This window comes from Triturus cristatus, chromosome 5_1 (genome assembly GCF_964204655.1).
Source record: "Triturus cristatus chromosome 5_1, aTriCri1.1, whole genome shotgun sequence".
NCBI lineage: Eukaryota > Metazoa > Chordata > Amphibia > Caudata > Salamandridae > Triturus > Triturus cristatus.
The window spans coordinates 369,624,587-369,646,514 of record NC_140587.1 but is presented as its reverse complement, the minus strand read 5'-3'; the positions used below and the strand labels follow the sequence as shown (position 1 = coordinate 369,646,514).

At 46.6% G+C, this 21,928-nt stretch overlaps 1 protein-coding gene across 1 annotated transcript in view; it reads right to left on the bottom strand.

Moving 5' to 3' along the window:
* The window catches only part of NUDCD1 (NudC domain containing 1), a 489,494-nt gene that overhangs the window by 329,661 nt on the left and 137,905 nt on the right, over positions 1 to 21,928 (bottom strand). Inside the window, exons 3-4 of the mRNA XM_085605088.1 lie at positions 15,082 to 15,267; positions 8,346 to 8,529 (exon numbers count right to left, since the gene is read on the bottom strand). Of these exons, the coding sequence (XP_085461214.1) occupies positions 8,346 to 8,529; positions 15,082 to 15,267 (370 nt within the window). The remainder of the gene's footprint in view (positions 1 to 8,345; positions 8,530 to 15,081; positions 15,268 to 21,928) is intronic.

Below are 21,928 nucleotides of genomic sequence, written 5' to 3'. Positions count from 1 at the left end.
ACAAGACAACGTAGTATGGTTTTAGAGATCTACAATGAAAAGATAATGCGTTACTATTGTAGGGATGTCGTAGCGGTACCAATAGCATTAGTGTTAACCAGCATTTGAGATTTCATTAAACAGGACTCCAGTGTTGTGTGTCCTGGCAGGCATGGATGATTTTAACTGCCTTACATTTTGACTGGATTATTAGTTGGTGTTTCAAAACGTCACCATCGACTTTTGACGGAACCCGATGCATTGGCCTCCAAGATAAGTAGGCTACTTTGGAGTTTCCCTAATCTGTCCAAGTAATACGCTGCCTTGAAGCTGCGCTACTTTTAAGTTCTCGTGAGATGCCGCACTGCAGTTTTGCTTTCTAGATGCATTTAGATTCATTTTGTACTACTGATAGAATCCCAGGACAAAAATGTCTTGGGTGGAATGTAAATGGGACAAAGTTAAATCTGATCCATGTTTATGCTGCTACGTTGGTTAATGATCGTATAATGTTTTGGTGCCAGATAGTGTAACTGGACTAGGTTTCATAATATTTGCAGGCTCTTGTGAAAATGTTTTAAGCTTTTTTAAAAGAAATTTTTATATTTACAGTATTGTTTAGCTTATTCTTTTAAATTTCTGTCCCTTTCCTGTTCTCAGCACATGGGTTACACCGGTTTTTATGTCGGGCCTGGGCAGCGCATGCGCTGCGAGACATGCTGTATTAGAGTATGGACTTGAAGCCCCGCCCACTCCCCGCTCCTATTTTGCCATTGTCCTTAATAAATGCTGACTTCTGATTCTTTAATAGGCTTGTTAGTCCCTCCTTAGTGCTGCTTTGTCTTCATTTGTAACCTCCCAGGAGGACTGGCCCTTTTACTTCTGCTGTTACATGGTACGTTTATTTTAGTCTAGAAGCACCATTTTCTTTAATGAGTTTCTGGTACTGCAGGCACAACGTGCTTTCTCGAAACATTCAGCGCGCCATGCACGATTTCACTTTCAAAGCAGCCCTGGATCGTGGCCGCTTCTTTGCAATGAAATAGGTCTTGCATTTACGAGTTTGAGCTATTGGCATTATAAATGACAATAGCTTAAACTCTCGCAAATGCGAGACCTATTGTATTGCAATTTCTTTTGGTAATAGCTTCCCATACGACTCTTTGACTTTAATGTCAGCCACGCATCTTTCTCTAGACGAGCTGCTTCTTAAGAAAGTTGCCCGGCCGCTATTAAAGTGAAACTGCTGCATGGGGCACTTTTACAAAAAAAAAAAAAAGCCTTTGTCTGTCAACTTGACAAACGGATGCTCTTTGTTGTAAAAACGCCCCATGTGGCGCCTTCACTTTAATGGCGGCTGCGCCCCTTTCTTTAGATGCAGCTCTTCTAACGAAAGGTGCGTGGCTGACTTTAAAGTCAAATTACTAAAAAAATTTTGCAATGCAATAGGTCTCGCATTTGCGAGAGTTTAAGCTATTGTAATTTATAATACCAATAGCTCAAACTCGCAAGTGCGAGACGTAATGCATTGTAAATGCTTGTTTATTATGTACCGGGTATATAGTAATTATTCTGTAAAAATGTGTACATAGAAAAATCTATATGAAAGACACCTATGTATTTATGAAATGGGAACAAAATAGAGTTTAGAAACAGTAGATATTTGCACATTTCCGAAATTGGAAATACTCATCCTAGCATGAGAATTATCAGTCATTTTTTAGAATGACTTCTTTTTTACACAAGGTCTTTCGATGCATTTCTGCCTTCCAAATGAAAGTCAATAGGTAATAGTTCCTTTACAAAATTGAATTACCCTAAGTCTCGCGATAAAAATGGTACCTCACTTGTATGGGTAGGCATAGTGCCCACGACAGGAAATGGCTCAAAACCCCCAACATGAACACACCACATTTTCACAATGCAAAATTACCCTTTTTTAGCAAAGTGCCTAGCTGTAGTTTTTTCACCCTAGCTCTGCCGGCACCTAGGTAAACCTAGCAAACCTATATATTTTTGGAAACTAGACACCCAGGGGAATCCAGGATGGGGTGACTTGACTGCCTCCCACCAGGTTTTGTTACCCAGAATCCCTTGCAAACCTACAAAATTGCCAAAATAAAAACACATTTTCCCCACATTTCTCTAGTGGAAAGTTCTGGAATCTGCGTGGATCCACTAATTTCCACCCACCCCGCGTTCCCCAAAGTCTTTCGAGAAAAATGGTACCTCTTGTGTGGGTCGGCCTAGTGCCCGCAACAGGAAACGGCGCAAAAAGCATCGTGGACACCTCAATTTCGCAGTGAAAAATGAACCTTTTTTGGCAAAGTGCCTAGCTGTAGTTTTTGAACCCTAGCTCTGCCGACAGCTAGCGAAGCCTATGAAACCCACACATTTCTGAAAACTAGATACCCGTGGGATTCCAGGGAGGTATGGCTTGCGTGGATCCCCCAATGTTTCCTTAACCAGAATGCCCTGCAAACCTCAATTTTAGCTGAAAAAAAAATCACCTTTTTCACACATTTTTGTGTGGGAAAGTTGTGGCATTACCGGGCTGACACAAATTTCCTACCACCCAGCGTTCCCCCGGGTCTCCCGATAAAAACGGTGCCTCACTCGTGTGGGAGGCCCAAGTACCCGCGACAGGCAAGGGCCCACAACGTAGTGAGGCGACATGAAAATAGCCTATCGCAAAACGACCTGGTTTTGCAAGGGGGGGGGGTCACTTGGGTTTTTGGCCCGGTGCTCGGCTGCCACCTAGGGAAACCTACCAAACCCACACATTTCTGAAAACTAGACACCCGGGGGATTCCAGGGAGGTATGGCTTGCATGGATCCCCCAACGTTTCCTTACACAGAATGCCCTGCAAACCATACATTTGTTTGTGTGGGAAAGTTGTGGCATCACGGGGCTGACACAAATGTCCTACCACCCAGCGTTCCCCCGGGTCTCCTGATAAAAACGGTGCCTCACTCGTGTGGGAGGCCTAAGGACCCGCCATGGGCAAGGGTCCAAAGCGTAGTGAGGCGCACTACGTTTAGGACCCTTACCCGTTGAGGCGCACTACGTTTTGGACCCTTAGCTGTCGCGGGTACTTGGGCCTCCCACACAAGTGAGGTACCATTTTTCTCGGAAGACTTTGGGGAACGCATGGTGGGTGTAATTTTGTGGACCCACGCAGATTCCAGAACTTTCCATCACAGAAATGTGGGGAAATGAGTTATTTTGGACACATTTTTAGGTTTGCAATGGATTCTGGGTAACAGAACCTGGTGAGAGCCAGTCAAGGGGGGGTGGGGTGGGGGTATTGTCATGCCCATTTTGGGGAGCCCCTACACTAATAAAACAAAAAAATCCATGGTTTCTAGTGGGCATTTTGCGCCCCCCCCAGGGGGGGCCAGATTGGGGGCTACAGCTCCCATCTGCCTCCTGGGGGCAGAAAGACTCATTTTTGTGGGGGGGGGGGAGGGGGGGGTATTGGCGTGCCTGTTTTGGGCAGCCCACACCCTAAAAACAATTGCGCAAAAAAAATCCCTGGTGGATAGTGGGCTTTCTGCCCCTCTGGGGGGGGGGGGGGGGCGGCAGATTGGGGGCTACTGCCCCATCTGCCCCCCAGGGGGGCAGAAAGGCTGTAATGGTGCGGGTGGGTGGGGGCATTTACGTGCCAGTTTCAGGCAGCCTCCACCCTAAATAAAATTGCGCGAAAAAAATCCCTGGTGTCAAGTGGGCTTTCCGCCCCCCGAAGGGGCAGATTAGGGGCCAATGCCCCATCTCCCCCCCAGAGGGGACAGAAAGACTAATGATTGCGGGGGTGGGGGCATGGGCATGCCTGTTTTGGGCAGCCCCCACCCTTATTTTTACTTTCTAAAACAATCCCTGGTTTCTAGTGGGCTTTCCGCCCCCCCGAAGGGGCAGATTAGGGCCAATGCCCCATCTGTCCTCCAGGGGGGTAGAAAGGCTATAATGATGGCAGGTGGGTGGGGGCATTGGCGTGCCAGTTTCGGGCAGCCCCCACCCTAAAAAAAAACTAAAAACAAATCCCTGGTGTATAGTGGGATTTCTGCCCACCCGAAGGGGCAGATTAGAGGCCAATGCCCCATCTGCCGCCCGGGGGGGGGGGGGAGGGGGCAGTAAGACTAATATTTGGGGGGTGGGGTGGGGTGGGGGCATGGGCCTGCCCGTTTTGGGCAGCCCCCAACATTTTTATTTATTTTTAAATTCCCTGGTGTCTAGTGGGCTTTTTGCCCCCCTGGCAGGGCAGAAAGGCTGTAATGATGGCAGGTGGGTGGGGGCATTGGCGTGCCAGTTTTGAGCAGCCCCCACCCTAAAAAAAAAAACTAAAAACAAATCCCCGGTGTATAGTGGGATTTCTGCCCCCCCGAAGGGGCAGATTAGAGGCCAATACCCCATCTGCCCCCCGGGGGGGCAGAAAGACTGATAATTGGGGGGTGGGGTGGGGGCGTTTTGGGCAGCCCCCACCCCTATTTTTTTTTTTTTTTTATTCCCTGGTGTCTAGTGGGCTTTTTGCCCCACTGTGGGGGCAGATTGGGGGCTACGGCCCCCATCTGCCCCCCAGGGAGGGCAAAAAGACTAAATAGTGTCAAAGTCTTCAGGGGGGAGCAAAGGCCCTTGCCCAAGGGGCCGCTCCCCCCTCCCTGGTGTCTAGTGGGTGGATCCGTGCTTGGGGATCGCCTCTCCCGTCTTTCTACGTGCTCAGGGGGCTGAGATAGCACGTAGAAAGTGAAACTGAAATGAACCTCTTGGCTAATTTCAGTTTCAGTGTAATGATGTCGGCGCGACGTGCGCGCCGATCGTCATTACACGGAAAGCGGGGGGGGGGGGGGGGGGGGGGGGGACGCCTCGGGAGCTGGGGAAGCTCTTCCCCAGCTCCCGAGGCTATTGAATGAAAGGGAATCCCTCTGGTGACCGCACCAGAGGGATTTCCAAGGGAATGCCTCATGACGAGCTGGACTCGTCATGGGCACACGAGAACTGTGTGCCATGACGAGTCCAGCTCGTCATGGGCATTCAAGGGGTTAATTCTCTATGATGTATAAAAGTATGTTTTTCTGATGCGGATTGACTAGGCCTCAGTTGAGGTATAAATCACCATCTTGTTCATAATGGTAGTAATCCCGGTCGGTCATCTCTTCCCCACAGCCTTCAGTTCTCCTCGCAATCTCTGCAGCACACACTTAACCAGAGATATACTGGTTTATTTCCATCGTTCTTGTTATGTTGCTCTCAACGAACTTTCTCCATCTCAGTCAAACTGCAACTATAACCTCAAAAGTCTTGCGTTTGTTTACTGTGTCCTGTTCATTCATGTAAAACTCTGTGGTTCATGTATCTAGTTTGCTCTAGTATCTCTGTATGAAATTAGAATAGAGGGGCCAGAGAAATTATTCAAGTAGTGGGATAGTGCTTAGGAGTAAAGGCAATGATGCTTACTTTTTCATGTGTTCTGAATTGGTGGTTCAATTATGCATTTGCTCACACCACTGTGATTCTATAGTTCTGTCAATTTTATATGCAAAAAAAAGTTTTTAAAAACCCTGATTTGGGGTGAGCCCGAAGACTTTCCTGTTCTACCAGGGATGATGTCTGTTTTCACAACTCTCACAATTGTGCTGCCCCCTTGGGAATTAGAATAATTTCTGAATTTGCATTACCTCTTTCATGAGAGCCTTCAAGACATTTACTCTGTACCACTTACGGTCTGAATTTTGTAATAAAACCCTTAAACTTTCTGTTGATCTAGAACTCAGTTATGCAGTGGACCCATTTACTTAATTGATTTCACTCGGATATTTTGAGGCATTGGGAGGGGTCTTAACGTAGGGCACATTGACTCATGAAACTGGGGTTTAACACACTCTTCCATCCAGTAAATATGGGCATTCTGATTAAGTTAACAGTTGGAGGTGTCTAAAATTTCAGGGTACACCGAACCCACAATAATGTGTTATGTTAATAAGCTTTTAAAGCACACTTCTACAAAAGGTGTCCTGGCGCTAAGTCGTGCCTAACTGGTTACCAGAAATGAAGATGGCTATTCAGAAAACAGCCATGTTTTCAGCCCCTTCCTAAAGGAGAGGAGCTTGGCAGCATTGCTGAGATGGGCTGGTAAGTTGTTCCAAGCTTCAGCAGCACAAGTGATGAAACTTCTGCCACCCCAATTGGCTTTTTTCATTCGGGGATGGCCACTTGCTTTGACTCTGCAGATCGCAGCGTCCTTCCAGGAACATACCATTGAAGGCGTTTTCTCAGATATTCAGGGCCACTGCCCGTCAAAGACTTAAAAACCGTGCAAAGCACTTTGAATTGTGCACGCTGTTTTCCGGGAGCCAGTGGAGATGCCGAAGCTCCTTCCTAACTGAGACAAACCTAGGTATGCCGGTTAACAAACTGGCTGCAGCATTTTGCACCAGCTGGAGTCTGAGATGTTTCTTGTGAATGTTCAGATACAGACTGTTGCAATAGTCCAGCCAAGACAAAATGAGCGCTGTGACTGCCATCCTAAAGCTATCCTCAGGTAGAAAGAATTTTATTTTCCTCAAAACTCTGAGGAGATAGATGCTTGTCGAGACAACTCTGCTAACCTGATCACCAAAAGTAAGTTTGTTGTCGATGATCACCCCCAAGTTCTTAGCTTTCCTAGTAGGGGCTGGGGGCATTCCCATTTCTTCAGGCCAACAGTCAGGCGTCCAGAGGTTAGGATTATTGCTGAATATAATGACCTCCGTTTTACCTGGGTTTAATTTCAGGCAATTTGAGGACATCCAGCCGGCAATAGCTTTCATGCAGTCACGGCATCTTAGGCCAGTTTCCACTTCTTTGCCTCGCTGTAGGGACAACACAATTTGTGTGTAGTCCGCGTAGGATGTTAACTGGAGCCCAAACGATCTTATCAGGGCTGCCAGCGGGCCCACATAGATATTAAAGAGTGTGGGACTAAGGGAAGACCCCTGTGGGACTCCGCTAAGAAGGGAAAACGGCTTTGACCTATTCCTACCCACATTTACCTTCTCAATTCTGTCTGCCAGGGAAGATTTCAAAAGATTCTAGGCTTTGCCCTGAATCCCTGCAGCCGATAACCAGTCTTCAGAACTTCGTGATGGACCGTATCTAAGGCTGCCGACAGATCCAGCATAAACAGGATTGCTGCGCCGCCCTGGTCTACCGCCTCCCAAAACTCCTCCGTAGATTTGATCAGGGCTAGCTCTGTGCTGTGTTCAGCACGAAAGCCGAATTGCGTAGGATCTAGCACGTAGTTGATCTGAATGAATGTGCTAAGTTGCGCGTTCATAGCCCTCTCGATCATTTTGGCCGGCAGTGGGAGGCGTGAGATAGGCCTCTAATTGTTCGGATCCAGGGGATCCAAATTTGGCTTTTTTAATCAGCTGAAGTATTGAGGCTGATTTACAGGATTTGGGAAAATGGCCAGAGTTGAAGATGATATTAAACAGAGGAGTAAGGATGGAGGCAATGGCCTCAGGGACGCCTTTGATCACAGACACTAGACAGGGGTCCAGGGGAGATCCGGATCGAGATGCCATTAGGAGATTGATTAAATCTTGCGTCTCAAATAGTGTAAAACCCTCTAGTAGAGGTACAGAGTTTAAGGCACTGGGCAATGGCCTAACTAAGACCTCCGCCCCCTCCTCTTTGCTGTTGGGTAAAGGAGGAGATGATGATGATGACTTCCACCTTGTTTCTAAAGAAGGAAGCTAGTGATTCACAAAGTACAGGGCTGCTGTGTGTTTGGGTTCTATCAGGGTTCGTCAGCTTGGTGATTGTTTTAAACAGTTCTCTTGAGGAGGATTTGGTCTCATTAATCTGTTCTGCAAAGTATAATTTTTTGGTTTAAAGGAGTCGTTTTTTAAAGTTTGCGAGGCTTGCTTTGTACGCCTCCTTGTTATTAGTGTTATACCCAGTAATAGACTTTCTTTCAATTAATGGAAGCTAATGAGACCAGAGTTTGTGAGAAACAATAAAATCTAATCACAATATTTGGGTAAATTACATACATGTTTAAGCGTGACAATATATACATGTTTAACAGTGTTGGTATTGGTTATTGTTGGGGTGGTAAACAGAGCATTCCAATTTCAGAACATCATGGTGTCCTCAGACATATAATTATTAAATTGTCAAGCACTGATGAAGACTAGTAAAAACTAGAATCATTGTATAGTTGTATTAGACCCGACTGCTCCAATCAAAAAACAGATAAGGTCCTTGGGGATCACTTCATAACCTATAAATACATACTATGCGCAAATTGCGCAGGCGGCGTTGTGGTTACATTTCCATTGCACTTTCATCCATAATCAACATTTATAGCGTTCAGAAAAAAACTCACCGGAATTATTAGCATGTGCGATTGCAACCCATTCCAACGCAACATGAAATCCACTTCCTTCCAAATCCGATTCATCTTTTTCAATTCGAAGCAGCAGGGCCTCCACTGTATGGCAGTCGGGTTTCATAAGAGAGACACTGTGTACAACAATAAAAGGGTCGCCAAGTTCATGATTAAACATTATCTGCAGAGGGACAGAAACAAAAAGCAATACGTTAGACTGTACTGTTTCTTGCCATAAAGCATTTGTTTTTGGGGATTTCCTATTTACATAAGTAGAGGTAATTTTAAAAAAAACAACACACCAAACAGACTAGTTATCACAGGAAATAAATAAAACACTACAAATGGCGATCTGGGTTACGTACAGTATGATTTAGGGATAGTGGTGGGAGGGATCACCCACCCACATACCTGTAGTGTAGGGTGTCCAACTTTACAGTATCACTTTGCAGGACATTGCACATGCAGGCACCGTTAGAAGCGAGTCCCTCAGGGCTCAACAGGCCCAGGTCAGGGCTCCCCTGCTCTCACAGCACGGAAGAGGTCAGCACTGACGCAGGCGCCTTCAACGCGCACCTGCGAGTCCTGCTCTGTTCGGAGAGATTGGGCTGCTCTCTTGCCATGCGGCAACACCTGGCAGCGCAGGCTCTTTCTTCTGGTTGGCGCTGCTAGAGATCTCTCAGATGTCGGAGCAGCTCCCTGCTTGCGCAGACGCGGTAAGTTGACTTTGCTCAGTGGTGGGAGGACTCCTTTCTTCAGTTCTTGACTGGCTCTGGCTCCAACCCCCAAGTCCGAGCCTGTGTCTCTCCTTTGTGCGGCAGTCCAAATCCTTTGGCAACACTGATACCGGCAGCGTCATCCTGGCATATGGAGATGTTGCTGCTCGTTTAGCCCTAAAGCCATGTCCCAGACCGTCACAAGTCTTGGCACTCCTGGAAATTATACTTTACCCGTGTCCCCCTGAGGCATACGAGTCCACAGCAGCGCTGCGGGACAGTCGTGGCTAGATCCGCACAGCACTCAACACACCTCTCAGTCTACGTTGGCCCTCTCCTGACATACAGGATTCGCCAAAAACAATACTTCACAAGGACCGCAGCCAGATCTGTGCACAGCTGAATCCTCACAGCTCGCACATGGAGTCCTCACCATAGGGATTCCCAAGCGACCTTGCTTTCTTCAATGCTCTACTCTTCCTAACAGGGCACACTGGTGTTGGCAAGTAAGCAGGCAGGTTCTGGCGCTCCAGGGCAGGTGGTCTAGGTTATTTCCCTCACCCAGGAGGAAGACTAGCAGGCCTTGGACCCCCCTCCCCCTTGGGCACTCAACCTTCCCGTCTAATGTTCCTTTTCCAGACACCAAATGGGATTTAGGGTTTGAGTCTTTGAAGTTATATGTTGGGGTTCTGCATCTCTTGAAGTGGTCACTTCTCCTTTTCGTCTTAATGACAGATGTCTGTCTCAGCAGGCAGGGCTCCGAAGCGCATTTGACCTACAACACAATTCATGGGAGTAACAAGAGTTCACACCTGGATGCCAGCCACAGTGATATGTGTGTCAAAAGATTAATTCCAGGCCACCTGCCGTACTCTCTATGACTCTCTTATTAGCCCCATGCTCCTTCCTGAGATGTGTCCAGGCCACTTCCTTGTGACATATTACTGAATCAAAGAGCAGTTTTCTGAAATGTAAAGGAAGTCTCTTCCTTTTGCCTCCAGTGAGTCCTCACCCAGCGCACAGGAAGGCAGCACTTAACAAATCTATCTGGGGAATTCCTCTTCCCTCAAGTCTTCACCAGGCAGGCCTGGGCTTCTCACAAAATAAAACCCAGGGTCCTCAGTGCAATGCATCCTTGCAGGCATATTTACTCAGAGTGAACTCACAGCACACTTCGGACCCAATTATGAGTCGGACCGCTAGACTCGCAGTTGGGGGGCGTGGCGATACAATGAGGGCAGTCTGACCGCCTTTGCCCCGCCACAGCCGCCAGGGAACTACTGTTACCTGGCGGTCTTGCGGCGGTCAGGAGGCCGCAATATGCTTGGCGGGACTGCCACTGTCCCGCTAAGCATGTTACAAGTTTCCTCTCCGCCACAGTTTTCATCGCGGTTCCTCCACCATGAAAACCGTGGCAGAGGAAAAACAGCTTCTGCACAATGGGGTGCATGCATGGGGGTACAACATGGGGCCCCCCTGTGTGCATGCACCCCTGTTCCTGCATGGCATGGACTTTTTAGTCTATGCCGTGCAGGAACTATTTTTGGCGTTTCCATTACAGTGCCCATTTGCAGGGCATCGCTGTGGGAGTGTAAAAAAAAAAAAAAGCCCGCCAGACACGAGAATCACTCGTAATCTGGTGGGCGGCCCGACCACAAATTTGGCAGTGTAGCGGCAGGGAGGACTCGGCGCCGCACTGCCAAACTCATAATCAGGCCTTTACTGTCCAGCGCCAATACCTCTATGCATTGTACCCTTACATGTACACGTCTTCAACACACACATTTTGTGCATACTGTCCAACACTGAAGCTTTTCTATCATTAATCAGGGTGTACTATTTTAAAACACGCACACTGCCAGCACACACTCACTAAGTGCGCTGCACAACATTTCACCTCTTATATAGTGTACTTCATGCAAGCATGCACTGCACAGCACTACATCTATCATGTAATGTATTCCTCTCAAGCATAGATACACCGAGTACATGTACTAGCCACACATGCACTGCACAGTCCTGCTCCATCTTGTACTGTACCCTCCTGTGAGGAGCAGCATCCCAAATCTACCCGATGTAGGCAAGGGGGAGTGAAACACCCAGCAGCGGAACCTTTAAAAAGGTGAGTGAGCCTGTAAGCCTCACTCCAGTGACATAGGGTAAAAAGGTCCTGCCCACTATTACATATCATTACCGGGTATGCTGCCACCACTGTGCTTGTGATGAAGGAGGTAGCCATCCAAGACCATGAGGGTAGTGCTTTAGGTGCCCTATCCAATCCAATAAGACCTTAATACATGAAACAGGCCGATGGAATGGTGCACCGTATGGATCCAGGCAACAGACCAGTTGGGCACTCGGGCTAGGGTGCACATCTTTCCCAACAGTAGATATCAGTATACATCACTGGTACTGCCCAATAGCCACCTACTTCCGCAAGGCCCAAAGAAAGGGTCTCACAATATACTCATGCTTTTTTCCCATTACATGAACATTTTGATGGCACTTATAAGTAGGGGTGGGCGGAATTTGCGGAATTAACCTTCGCAAATTATCGCGAGAATGTTTAAAATTATCGCAAACAAGCAGAAATATCGCGAAGATGCGGAAGTTTTTTTCCGGCATGTTCGCGAGATTTTCTGCATGGTTGCGGGTCGCCAACTTACCCATGTGGTTGCTTGCGGGCGCGGCCATCTTGTTTTGAGTTGTTCTCGCGGTGCATGATCGCGAGAAGAAAGACGTGATCGCGCGACGCATGACGTCACTGCGGGCGCGAACTGTCGCGAGACAGCGCAAATGGCTAAAAACAATACAACATCTCAAGGAGAACGCGACCGGATCAAGAAAACTTGTCGGCGAACGCAGGGATTCAGGTAAGGCGATCGCGCGCGCGCGAGAATGTATCATTTTACAGCGCGAGCAAGAAACAAATTATCGCCAAGCTGCGGAAACCGGAATTTTTGACATTTTCGCGCTCTCCGCGGAACGCAAAAATGTCAAATTATCGCAATTTCCGCGAACGGAACGAAATTTTTGCCCAGGCCTACTTATAAGGAGGCTCAACACAGGAAGTGAGTGCCATTAACAGGCCCGTAACAAGGTGGGGATGTCACCAGTGGATAGGGTAGAGGGTGACAATCAGGCCTATATGTGATCCAGTATGGTTGTTTTAGCCATGTAACCAGGATACTTGACATCTAATCTCCGCTTAACCATCTCACCTAAATATACTGGAAATAAACACTGCCCCCTAAAGCTGGACAGAGCCCACAACACTAACATTTCCCTGGAAGGGTGGTCCCTTGGCCTTGCCATCAGAATAATTGCTACTCCAGTTGTGGTCTAGTAGGCTAGTTGGAAACTGTGGAGCCAGGAAACTTTTTTTTTTTTATCTTAGTCTCTCCAGCTGGCCAAATGAAGTGCTCAATTTTGTAAATTTAGTGCGCCTGAATTACAAAAGAATTGTTATTCATTAACCAGTTGCAAACTGGTTAGCGACTTCTAAATAGGTTGATCAAGAAGTACAAAGTGTCACGAAATTAGTGCTTCTTAAAACAGTGTAGGGGACTGGAAGGTTTGCGAGTTCTTATTTTAGCAACAGGAAATACTGAACCACTAAATACAATTTCCAAATATCATTTCTATGTACAAAACATTCGCTAATAGGAAATTTGGTACAACACGGTGTTTCCATGTGCAAAATACCACCGATTTAGGAAAGGTGCTAACCATCGGGAAAGGATGAAAGGGGTGCCAAATTGCTGCACTATATTCTGTAGTGAGGAGACTCAGGATTCTTAGAGCTCAACAGGTGAGTAAAGGAAGAGAGAAGGAATATTTGGGAAGAGGATTACTTTGCTTGACCAAACTGATAAGAGGTTTATGCCAGATGCAAGCTTAGAAAACAAGCTATTCTTCATTTAATTAATGAATTAGAACCAGTTATAAGCAGGCCTACACTATGCAGTGTAGCAATACCTATTCATATTCAAATATATTGTAGCTTATACCTGCTGGCTTCTGGTAGCTCTCAACACCACTGTCACTTTTGCAGGAGGGATATTCCAAAGTATACATATGCATGAATTGTAAGAAAATCTTAGGGCAATTTTGGCAAAAACATATTCTCACATTTTCTTTCCACGTACCCCCGAAGAATTGGAAAATACCTACATTCAATTCAATGCCATTGCACCATTATCCCAACTGCTTGGATGTGTAGATGGTATACAATTTTTCATCTGTCCACCCTCACACACAGAGTATGCGTAGTGGAGCATAAAGAGCCAACATTTCTTAAACATTCAAGTTGCATGCACTGCGAAATGTCTGAACACATACCTAGTAGCACAATGCCCTGGGAGCCCACGACCCCCACATATTTAGACACTCTGGACTGCATGAGCGGCTATACAGAGGAGAGTAGACATGCTTTCAAAATGCTGTGATTAACTAAAATAAAATATATTTTAGACTTTTTTGCGTTCCTCACTAAGGACAATTGTTTGTAAATGTCATAACCTTGACTGCACCCTTCAAAGTGTCTCTATTGGGCTGTGACCACAGCATTGATAGATGGTTAGCTGCACTGGAACGGGAACACTTTTCACAGTGGGAGGCTGGCATATGGCATCTATTCGCTAACATCACAAGGCTTCTAAAAAATCTTGGTGCTGATATGAGCAATTTTAGCAAATTTGAAAAACCACTTCTGCAGTAGAGTATTGGGTATTCCCCCCAGTCACAGATCCGGGTTAAATCCATCTGCTTTTGCACACCATGCCACCCCAGATTGGACCCAGCAATGTGCAAATCAGACTTAACCGTGATCCCTATGGGACCAGTCCAGCCAAACTGCCAAGCGAGGTTCTCCCTGGACCGGAAACAACCATCCAGAGACTGGTTGGGGGTATCACCCCTCATCCACCAGGCTAGCTTGAATACAGTGGCACAATGAGCACGGGATTCATGTCTCGTTATTCCCTTCCCACTTACGGCAGCATTCCACCCATCATTTGTTCTTTTTTCATTTGTCGACCGAAGTAGGACGGGTATGCCCAAACAAGGGTCCCGTACTCACCGTGCCACTGGGGTCAAGCTATCCTGGCAGTTATGGGGTGATAACCCCAAAATCGGACCAGGAAGCTTGCTTCCGGTCCAGGGAGAACTTGGCCTGGCAGCTCGAATGGGGAGCAGTGTCAAGACTAATTTGCATATTGCTGGGTCCAAACAGGAATGGTGTGGTGATAAAAAAAATGAAGGATTTAGGCCCATATCGCTGTACTGAGGGTGAGTGTTTGACATTGTTCAACATTCTGTCCATCATTTGTTCTTTTTACAAATTCAGCTTCTGCAGCTCTGGCAGTTAGGCGACATCCAGATTTCTCAATTTGTGAAAGTCATACACAAATGAGAATGTGTAAAAATCGGGTTTCACTGAATATTTTTCATTTGCGTATTACCAAGTAAAGTGTCTTGATTTGAAATGTCCTTCATTGTTGCTTCCCTGATTGCTGATATATTCTAAAAAGTGTACAGTTCATTTGCAGGTATTTAAATGTTGTTGTGTATTACAAACAAAATTATATTCTACAGCCTTTCCTTTGACACTCTTGGTACCCCACCAACATTGTTACAAAGCTTACTTTACAAAATCCTCTCATTTTGCAGTCAGAGAAAGAAAAGTAAACACCAATCTCCATGTTACAAGAATAAGCAGCAATTCGTAAGAAGACATAGCCTGACATTTGACCTCTGTCTAAGAAGCACAGCAAAAACCTTTCCATCCCCATTAAAAGAACTCTTGCACAAGGGGGAGAAAGAGTTGGACACTGGAAATAGGTAATGGAAAGAAATGGTAAGGACAAATACAGGCACATTTGCACTTACAAAAAGACAAGAGTATTAATGGTTTAGACGATTAACAAAGTACAAAACCGATATACGACCAGTGTTATTTTTTGCTATCACCAAATGCGATTTGAACAAGTAGTTAAAAAACAAAAATAAAAGCTCACCTCCCACTTGTCAAGTGAACTGGCTTCACGACTGCCTGTTCTGATCAGGTAAAGCCTGCCCGCTCCATCAGAAAGTGTGGCCCAAGAAGAAGATGGGAAATGCATTGAAGCACAGAGGCGAGTATCACACGCAGTCACATCTGTGGGTAACCTGAAAACCTCGTTCGGTTTTCCCAAGGTGGTGTCCTGTGGGAAAAGTAAAACCATGAAGTGCCTGGAAGCATTGGCACACAAAGACACCACTGTGGCTTCTGTCTACCGGGGCAAAACAATCCAACAGTACATATTCCAAAATGAACCACTAAGTAAAAATTATACATTTATGCTGCATTCAGTCAGTCAGTGTATCACCACCATCTTTAAGACGACATAGTGCGTTCTCCATCTGGGGGCCCTTTCAAGTGGACCTGGAAGCAACATAAAAAAATGTGACTACTTCACAGTAATTAGTAGGGAGTTTTTTCAATGACTGGTTTATAAGTAGTTTGTGTAGGTTACCGGGCAGGGAAATTAGTTTGACCTTCTAAAACGTTTGCAGTGTCTCATAAGCACGAATGAGTTTTCTAAATGGCTGATCCAGTTTTTCTCAGGTTTGGGTGGTGGGCTGACAGCACTGTCTATGCTGTGCTATTGTGTGTAAATACATGTTGCTTTTATCCGATTTGGCTCTGTGGTGCACTGGGACAGTCTTTTGGCAACAACATTACTTTGGTGCTATGCTGCATGCATGAGGGTGTGAGATTACCTACTGTCTAGGATCCGTATGTGCACCTAGAAAGGACAATACACATTCTCTGAGGACCACCAACTAATAAAAAGGAAGATACTGGCCTCCCTCTCCATACTAGGAAATGGGCATGGAGTGATCTCCTTACTGAAAAGAGTTTAAATGACTTTGAACAAAACCAACTAGATGACCCCCAAGAGATGGATAGGATCTTTGGGACCTGTGAACAGAGACCTCTCTATTTGCTCGGGAGTATGAACTGAGCATAGCCCTGCCTTACCCCAACAAAGCGTCGAGTAACACGTTTCAACCTCTTGCAATAGCATTTTTTTGTATTTTTTATTTATTCACAAACAATATTTGGGAATGATCCAAGGATGATAAAAGTATATTACTTACGTAATATTGCCAAGCACTTACTACTATTGAAACAGACCTCACAAGGTATGGACACCATGGAGCAATACATTACATCTAACAGATTCATCACATGTTCCGACCAGATGTGGTGTATTCATAGGGAAGGGGATTACGTTAATGAGCTGTGGCCGATGGTCACTGTCCAAGCACTCGCCTAGGAAGAAATCTCCGATGTACTTAAGAGGCCAGCTGAGCACAGACTAAAGTCTATGTATAAGATGGACTTGGCTGCGGTTCTTGTCCAACCGGGCGGTTAGTCGCAGTGAAAGCGGCCATTGATAAACCTCAGAACCAGAGCATAGCATTCATTTAGGAAACTTTCTGCAGTGGTGTTCCGCCATGGGGTCAGGGGAAGGTTTTGCATTGGCAGGTCATACTCAGAATCCAGGATGTTGGTCTTGCGACCAATCGCCCCCGAAAAGATTTGTGTTGGAAGTCACCGGTTAGTATGATGATGATGGAGGATAGATGTTCTAGTTTAAGATTAGTAAGCATTAGTGTACGGTCTTTCAGTGCCTCTTTCTTCCTTGATTTGCAGGGGATAAAGTAGACATTGACAACCAGGAGCAGAAGGGCTTTATGGCAGTCAAGAATATTTAGATGGAGTGCTTGGGCCCAAGGGGCCTTGAGTTCGATTTCTTCTGCTGTATATTTCAATGATGATGAGACATAGATGGAAAGGCCACCCATCGGACGGCCGTACCTGCTGGTTTTTATAGCATATTTTTGGAACTCTACAAAGCCGGTTAAAAGGACTGTTGATTAGGCCCAGGTTTCTTGTACTAATAACAGATCCAAGTCCTTCCAAGGTGTCAGGGATTCATTGTTGTCCAAGGGTGTATACTGCTTCAGGTGGCCCGTGGTCTGTCCATCATAGGGTCAGTTTGACCAAAAGCTTGTACTGAGATTAAGTTGGATGGCGGCGCCAGGGCTCCTAGCCCTGGGGTCGGTGTAATAACTGATATGATGTCTTCTGCGGAATCTGGAGTTGTGATCTTTGAGCTCCCTACTAGGGCTCGATGTATTGAGCGTTGGAAGAAGTCTATGATCCTTGTTCTGTAGGCAAGCTGAAGTTTTTCTGCTAGGTTGCCTAGGGCATGGCATAAGACTCTGGGGAGCAGGGGATTGCAGATCCTGGTTGCTTCTCATGGTGTGCGTCCATGGAGTCAAAGTGGGTCTTTTGGCACTTGGGTTCCATTATCTCCACAATGTTGGCCCATGTCCTTATAGGTCTCAAGGCACTTTTTCCCACCATGCTCCTTCCCGATTATGGAAATGGGGTCTAGGGCTTGTGGTGCCATACAGGTCCGACTGTCTATTTGGGACCATCTAGGACCAGTGTGGCCCTGTGCGACCGCAATGTCGCCGCACTCTACTGGAGTGTCCGGGCTGATGGTCATTTTGATGTTGCTGCTGATGATCTAATCCGGAGTTTCCTTATGTGGCCCAGACAGGAGGTTATATTTGTGATGTTTTCGATTTCTATTTTGAGTAGAGACCAGCTCACCAGCTGCAACTCTGTCTCTCAGACCCCTCTCTAGGCTTCTTTTGCTGTTTTGCTGCAGGTTTTCTGCAGCTCTACAAAGCTCTAGTGTCTGGAAAAGAGCCCATAGAAGAGTACTAGTGCCCACAAGCCTTGCACCTGATTGCCTTGTGCCTCAGCTCTGTTCTGTTCTGCCCCTGTGGCCCTCTATGGCCAGGGTCAGTTCGGTTTGTTGCAGGCCTGCCTGGTGTCTTGGTGTGGGGCTTCATAGGAGGTTGCTGGAGTCTGTTGGTCTCTGCCTGTTGGGAGCCCGGCCCCCAGCTCCAGAGACTTTCCGGAGAGTCTTGGTCAGGGAACTGAGTGTGCCCTTCAATCCTTGTCCCATTCCCCCGGACCAGTCTCTACTAGCCTCCTTCCCCCTCTCTCCCAACCTTCGTCCTCCAGCTCCTCCTGGTCCCTCGGGTTCTGGTTCGCTCGCCGGGCTGGGTAGGTGAGGAGTGAAGTGTTGGTGAGGTGCCTGGTAGAGGATGGTAAAAATGGCGGAGGCTTGTTCCTGGGGCTGTGTAGGGCTAAGTTGAGTCGGGTGTGAAGGGTTGAGGCTGAGACGAGCAAATGGCGAGCAGGGCCTCCTGGTGGATTCGCAAGCCATGCCCGGAACTAACCGGGCCGCCTCCACGGGACACCTGGGGCCTCTCTCAACGGCCACAGCCGCACTCACCGAGCTGGTGTTAGCGGGCAGCAGGAATCAGAGTCTGTCTTGATAGTGGCTTCAATGGGGTGGAAGTAGTGCCTCGCCAACCTGCCGACCCAGTGACCTGCCCCGCCTCCTGCATCTCGAGTCTACAGAGGCCAGAGTACAAATCTGTGTATGTACACACCTGCAGAAGGAAGGGGATGATATACATCGACACTGTCCATTATGCCCTCGACCAGCTTTGCCTCGCCAACCTGCCGACCCAGTGACCTGCCCCACCTCCTGCGTCTATGCGGCAGTCCACAGTCTACAGAGGCCCGAATACAAATCTATGTGTGTACACACTTGCAGAAGGGAGGGGATGATATACATTGACACTGCCCGTTATGCCCTTGACCAGCTTTTTTCCCAGATAAGTCAAACAGGTATCAAATGTTTCTCTGTCTGACATTAGCCGACAACATCTCCCAACATTTTTCGAGACACGGTCCCTTTCGTTCGTCACTGTAGTGATCGTCGGATCACTGGTCTAGTGTTTCAGCATGGTGCTGCAACCACACTTTACACCCACCCCTCACAGGCGTCACCAGTCAGGTGACCCTGACAATAAAAGGGGCCGAGGGCAAGTGCTCGTGGCCAGTTCCACACTATAACCAACTGTGTCTGTGTCCGTCATTCTAGTGTGCATGTGGGCCTAGGGCCCAGCACAAAACATCACACTGGCGACGAGCGGGCTAATCCTGCGTGTGCAGCCACCTTTTTGGAAGTGGTGAGGGGGACAGTGTGTTGCCCGTGCTGGGGGCACCCCCGGTAGCAGGCGCTGAACTTTTTGGAAGACCCGCGGGGCGTGTGAAGAACCCCGGGGTGAAGGTGCAGTGATCAGTAGCCCACCCCGCACCTGATGTGCCTGTGTTGTGGGCAAACCTCCCCTTCAGCACGCGTGAATCAGCGGAGGCCTGCAGGGTGGGTGAAGTGCCCCTGGGTGAACGCAAGGGAGGGGGAGCCTACCCCGCCTCTGGGAGCCTGCTGAAGAGTCATCCGGTACGAAGAGACCTGTGATGGCCGAACCGGAGTGTGAGTGAAGCCTCTCTTAATACTTGAAACTGTGTTAACGTGCATATGATCTGGATTTATAAAGTCCTTCATTCGCAAATAAGCCCCAAAGCTATGCCCCTGAACAGATACCATCATGATCTTGTTCACAAACTGCCATGATGAAAACAAGAACTGTAACTGATTCTTCAGTATAGCGTCAGCAGTATATACACCAGAGGAGCAGGAGTCACGGAAGAGGGAGGTTATTACAGATTAGAAGAAAATTTTAACAAGAGGACTTATTTGGGTCAATGTACAAAGACGAGTAAAACATACTGAAGAATAGAATTGAGCGTCAATTGTGATCGCGAGCCCTGATGATGTCCATAGAGGATGAAACGCGTTGGCTGGATTGATTTGACTGCTTCTATTGATGTATCAGGAATTGAATAAAATTTGAAATTGAAAATCAAACAAAAGACTCCAAAGAGACCATTTGTGATTGGATCATAATGAGCGAGCAGATCGAGATTATGATTCCTTGAACTATTGTATAAATGATGGATTGATATTTACACGCTCCTTTCTTGCTAAGGATTGACTAATATTAGTAAAGCCAAATATTTCACTTTGATTGACTTACGTTTGCCCTACCATCGAATTCTCAAGAGCTCATCATGTTTGTCACACCTTTGGGGGGGGTTCAATTTGGCCTAGCCTCAGCCGATAGCGTTTTTCAAAGATTTCTGGATGTTATGGTACGGGAGGTGGCTGGGGTTCAGGCTTTCCAGGATGACTTATTGATCTTTGCTGAGTCAGTTGATGATGACCTTAGTACTCAACATTTTAAAATAAGTTGGGGTTACCCTAAGGGCTGATAAGTGCAAACTCCTAGTGCAAGAGTTAGATTACTTAGGGAATCACATTTCAGCTGAGGGTATCAAACCTAAGTTCTTTGGTTCAGGCCATTCAGGAAGCACCTCCTCCCAAGGATAAGGATTGACTTCACTCAAGGTGCCCTTATGCAGCTGCCCTAGATGAGGTCTGCTCACTGGAAACATCAAATAAAATAGGATGGATTTAAAACATTTGAGATCTCATCACCAGTATTGGACTAAAGGGGCACAACATCAACAATTGCCCAGCACCACTTACCAAGAAACAAATTAATGGATTGTATTGGGGCTGGGTAGTGCAGATTGAATCAAGGGTTAGGAAGCAGGGCAGACTAACCGAGGAATTCATAGATTTTAAATCAAGCTGCTCCCTAGAAGGCTACTTTGACGTTATCATGGTGCTGGCCGATAGAAAACTATATACACAATTTAGGCACGGCTCCTTGCTAGTAAATTCTTCCACACACTCTTGGTCATGTAACGCAGCGCAGACTAAAGGTTGTCCCTGTTGCTCTGTCCTGACTGAATCAATTGGCCATGTCCTCTTTGCTTGCCCCACATACTATAGACCCTGGGGAAGATGGCTAACCCCGTTTGTAAGCAGCTTGCGCATACTAAAATCAGATACAAGACCACTATTGGTGGGAGCAACTGCGAAGTTCCTGGGCCACATGTGGGGAATACGAAAGAAGGCCCTGAGCTACATCACGATTCTACCCTAATACGCCCAGATTTTGATGGTGGGAGACCTGAGTTTGAGTACGATGGCATTCTATCACTGAGCACTGATCTTATGCCCGCTCCTTCTAGTGGAAGTACAATTTTAATAGCTTATTGCTACAACTGCTGTGCTGTTTTTTAAGGCTTATGTATTTAATGATGAAATGTGTTTTTATGCGATGAAGGTTCTTAACTTTTTTTAATTCATTGGGCAGTACATATATATTCGTACTTTTATGGTCTGACGAACAAATAAAGTTTATCATTATTGAGACTTCACTGATTCTTGAGCTAATATCAAGGCTTGAGTGGTATGTGTTTGTTGTACAGCCCATGCGTGGTTTACTCAAGAAAGGGACAACTTTAATATGGGATCAAGTAGCCAATGAAGCTTTTGGCAGGATAATCTATTGATTGACAAAGGCACAATTTCTAAAACTGAATGGATGAAAGCCCTGACTTCTGGTTTTGTGCTTCAGACAATTCTTGAGAATATTAGTAAGGGATGGCCAGAGGCGAGAAATTTGGCTTTGGACATTAGACCTTACGCTAAAGTTTGTGAAGAGATTTCCTTTGTCAATGGCTTGTTGATGTGTAATGATTTTTGTGTGCCCAGTTTCCATTTGTGGCACACTCATTGGGTTTGCTCATGAGGGTCATTTAGGGGTGAGTGCCGTGTGTAAGAATCCTAAGCAATTTTTTGGGTGGCCCTCCATGGATGACCAGGTGGTAAGGTGGATTGATTCTTTCAGTGTTTGCCTTGACTCTGACAAGCATTGGAAAACATTTGAGTCACCCCTACATGTCACTTAACTACCCAAGTGTCCTTGTGATAAAGTAGGCTTCGATTTTGCTGCACCCCCTTTGATGTG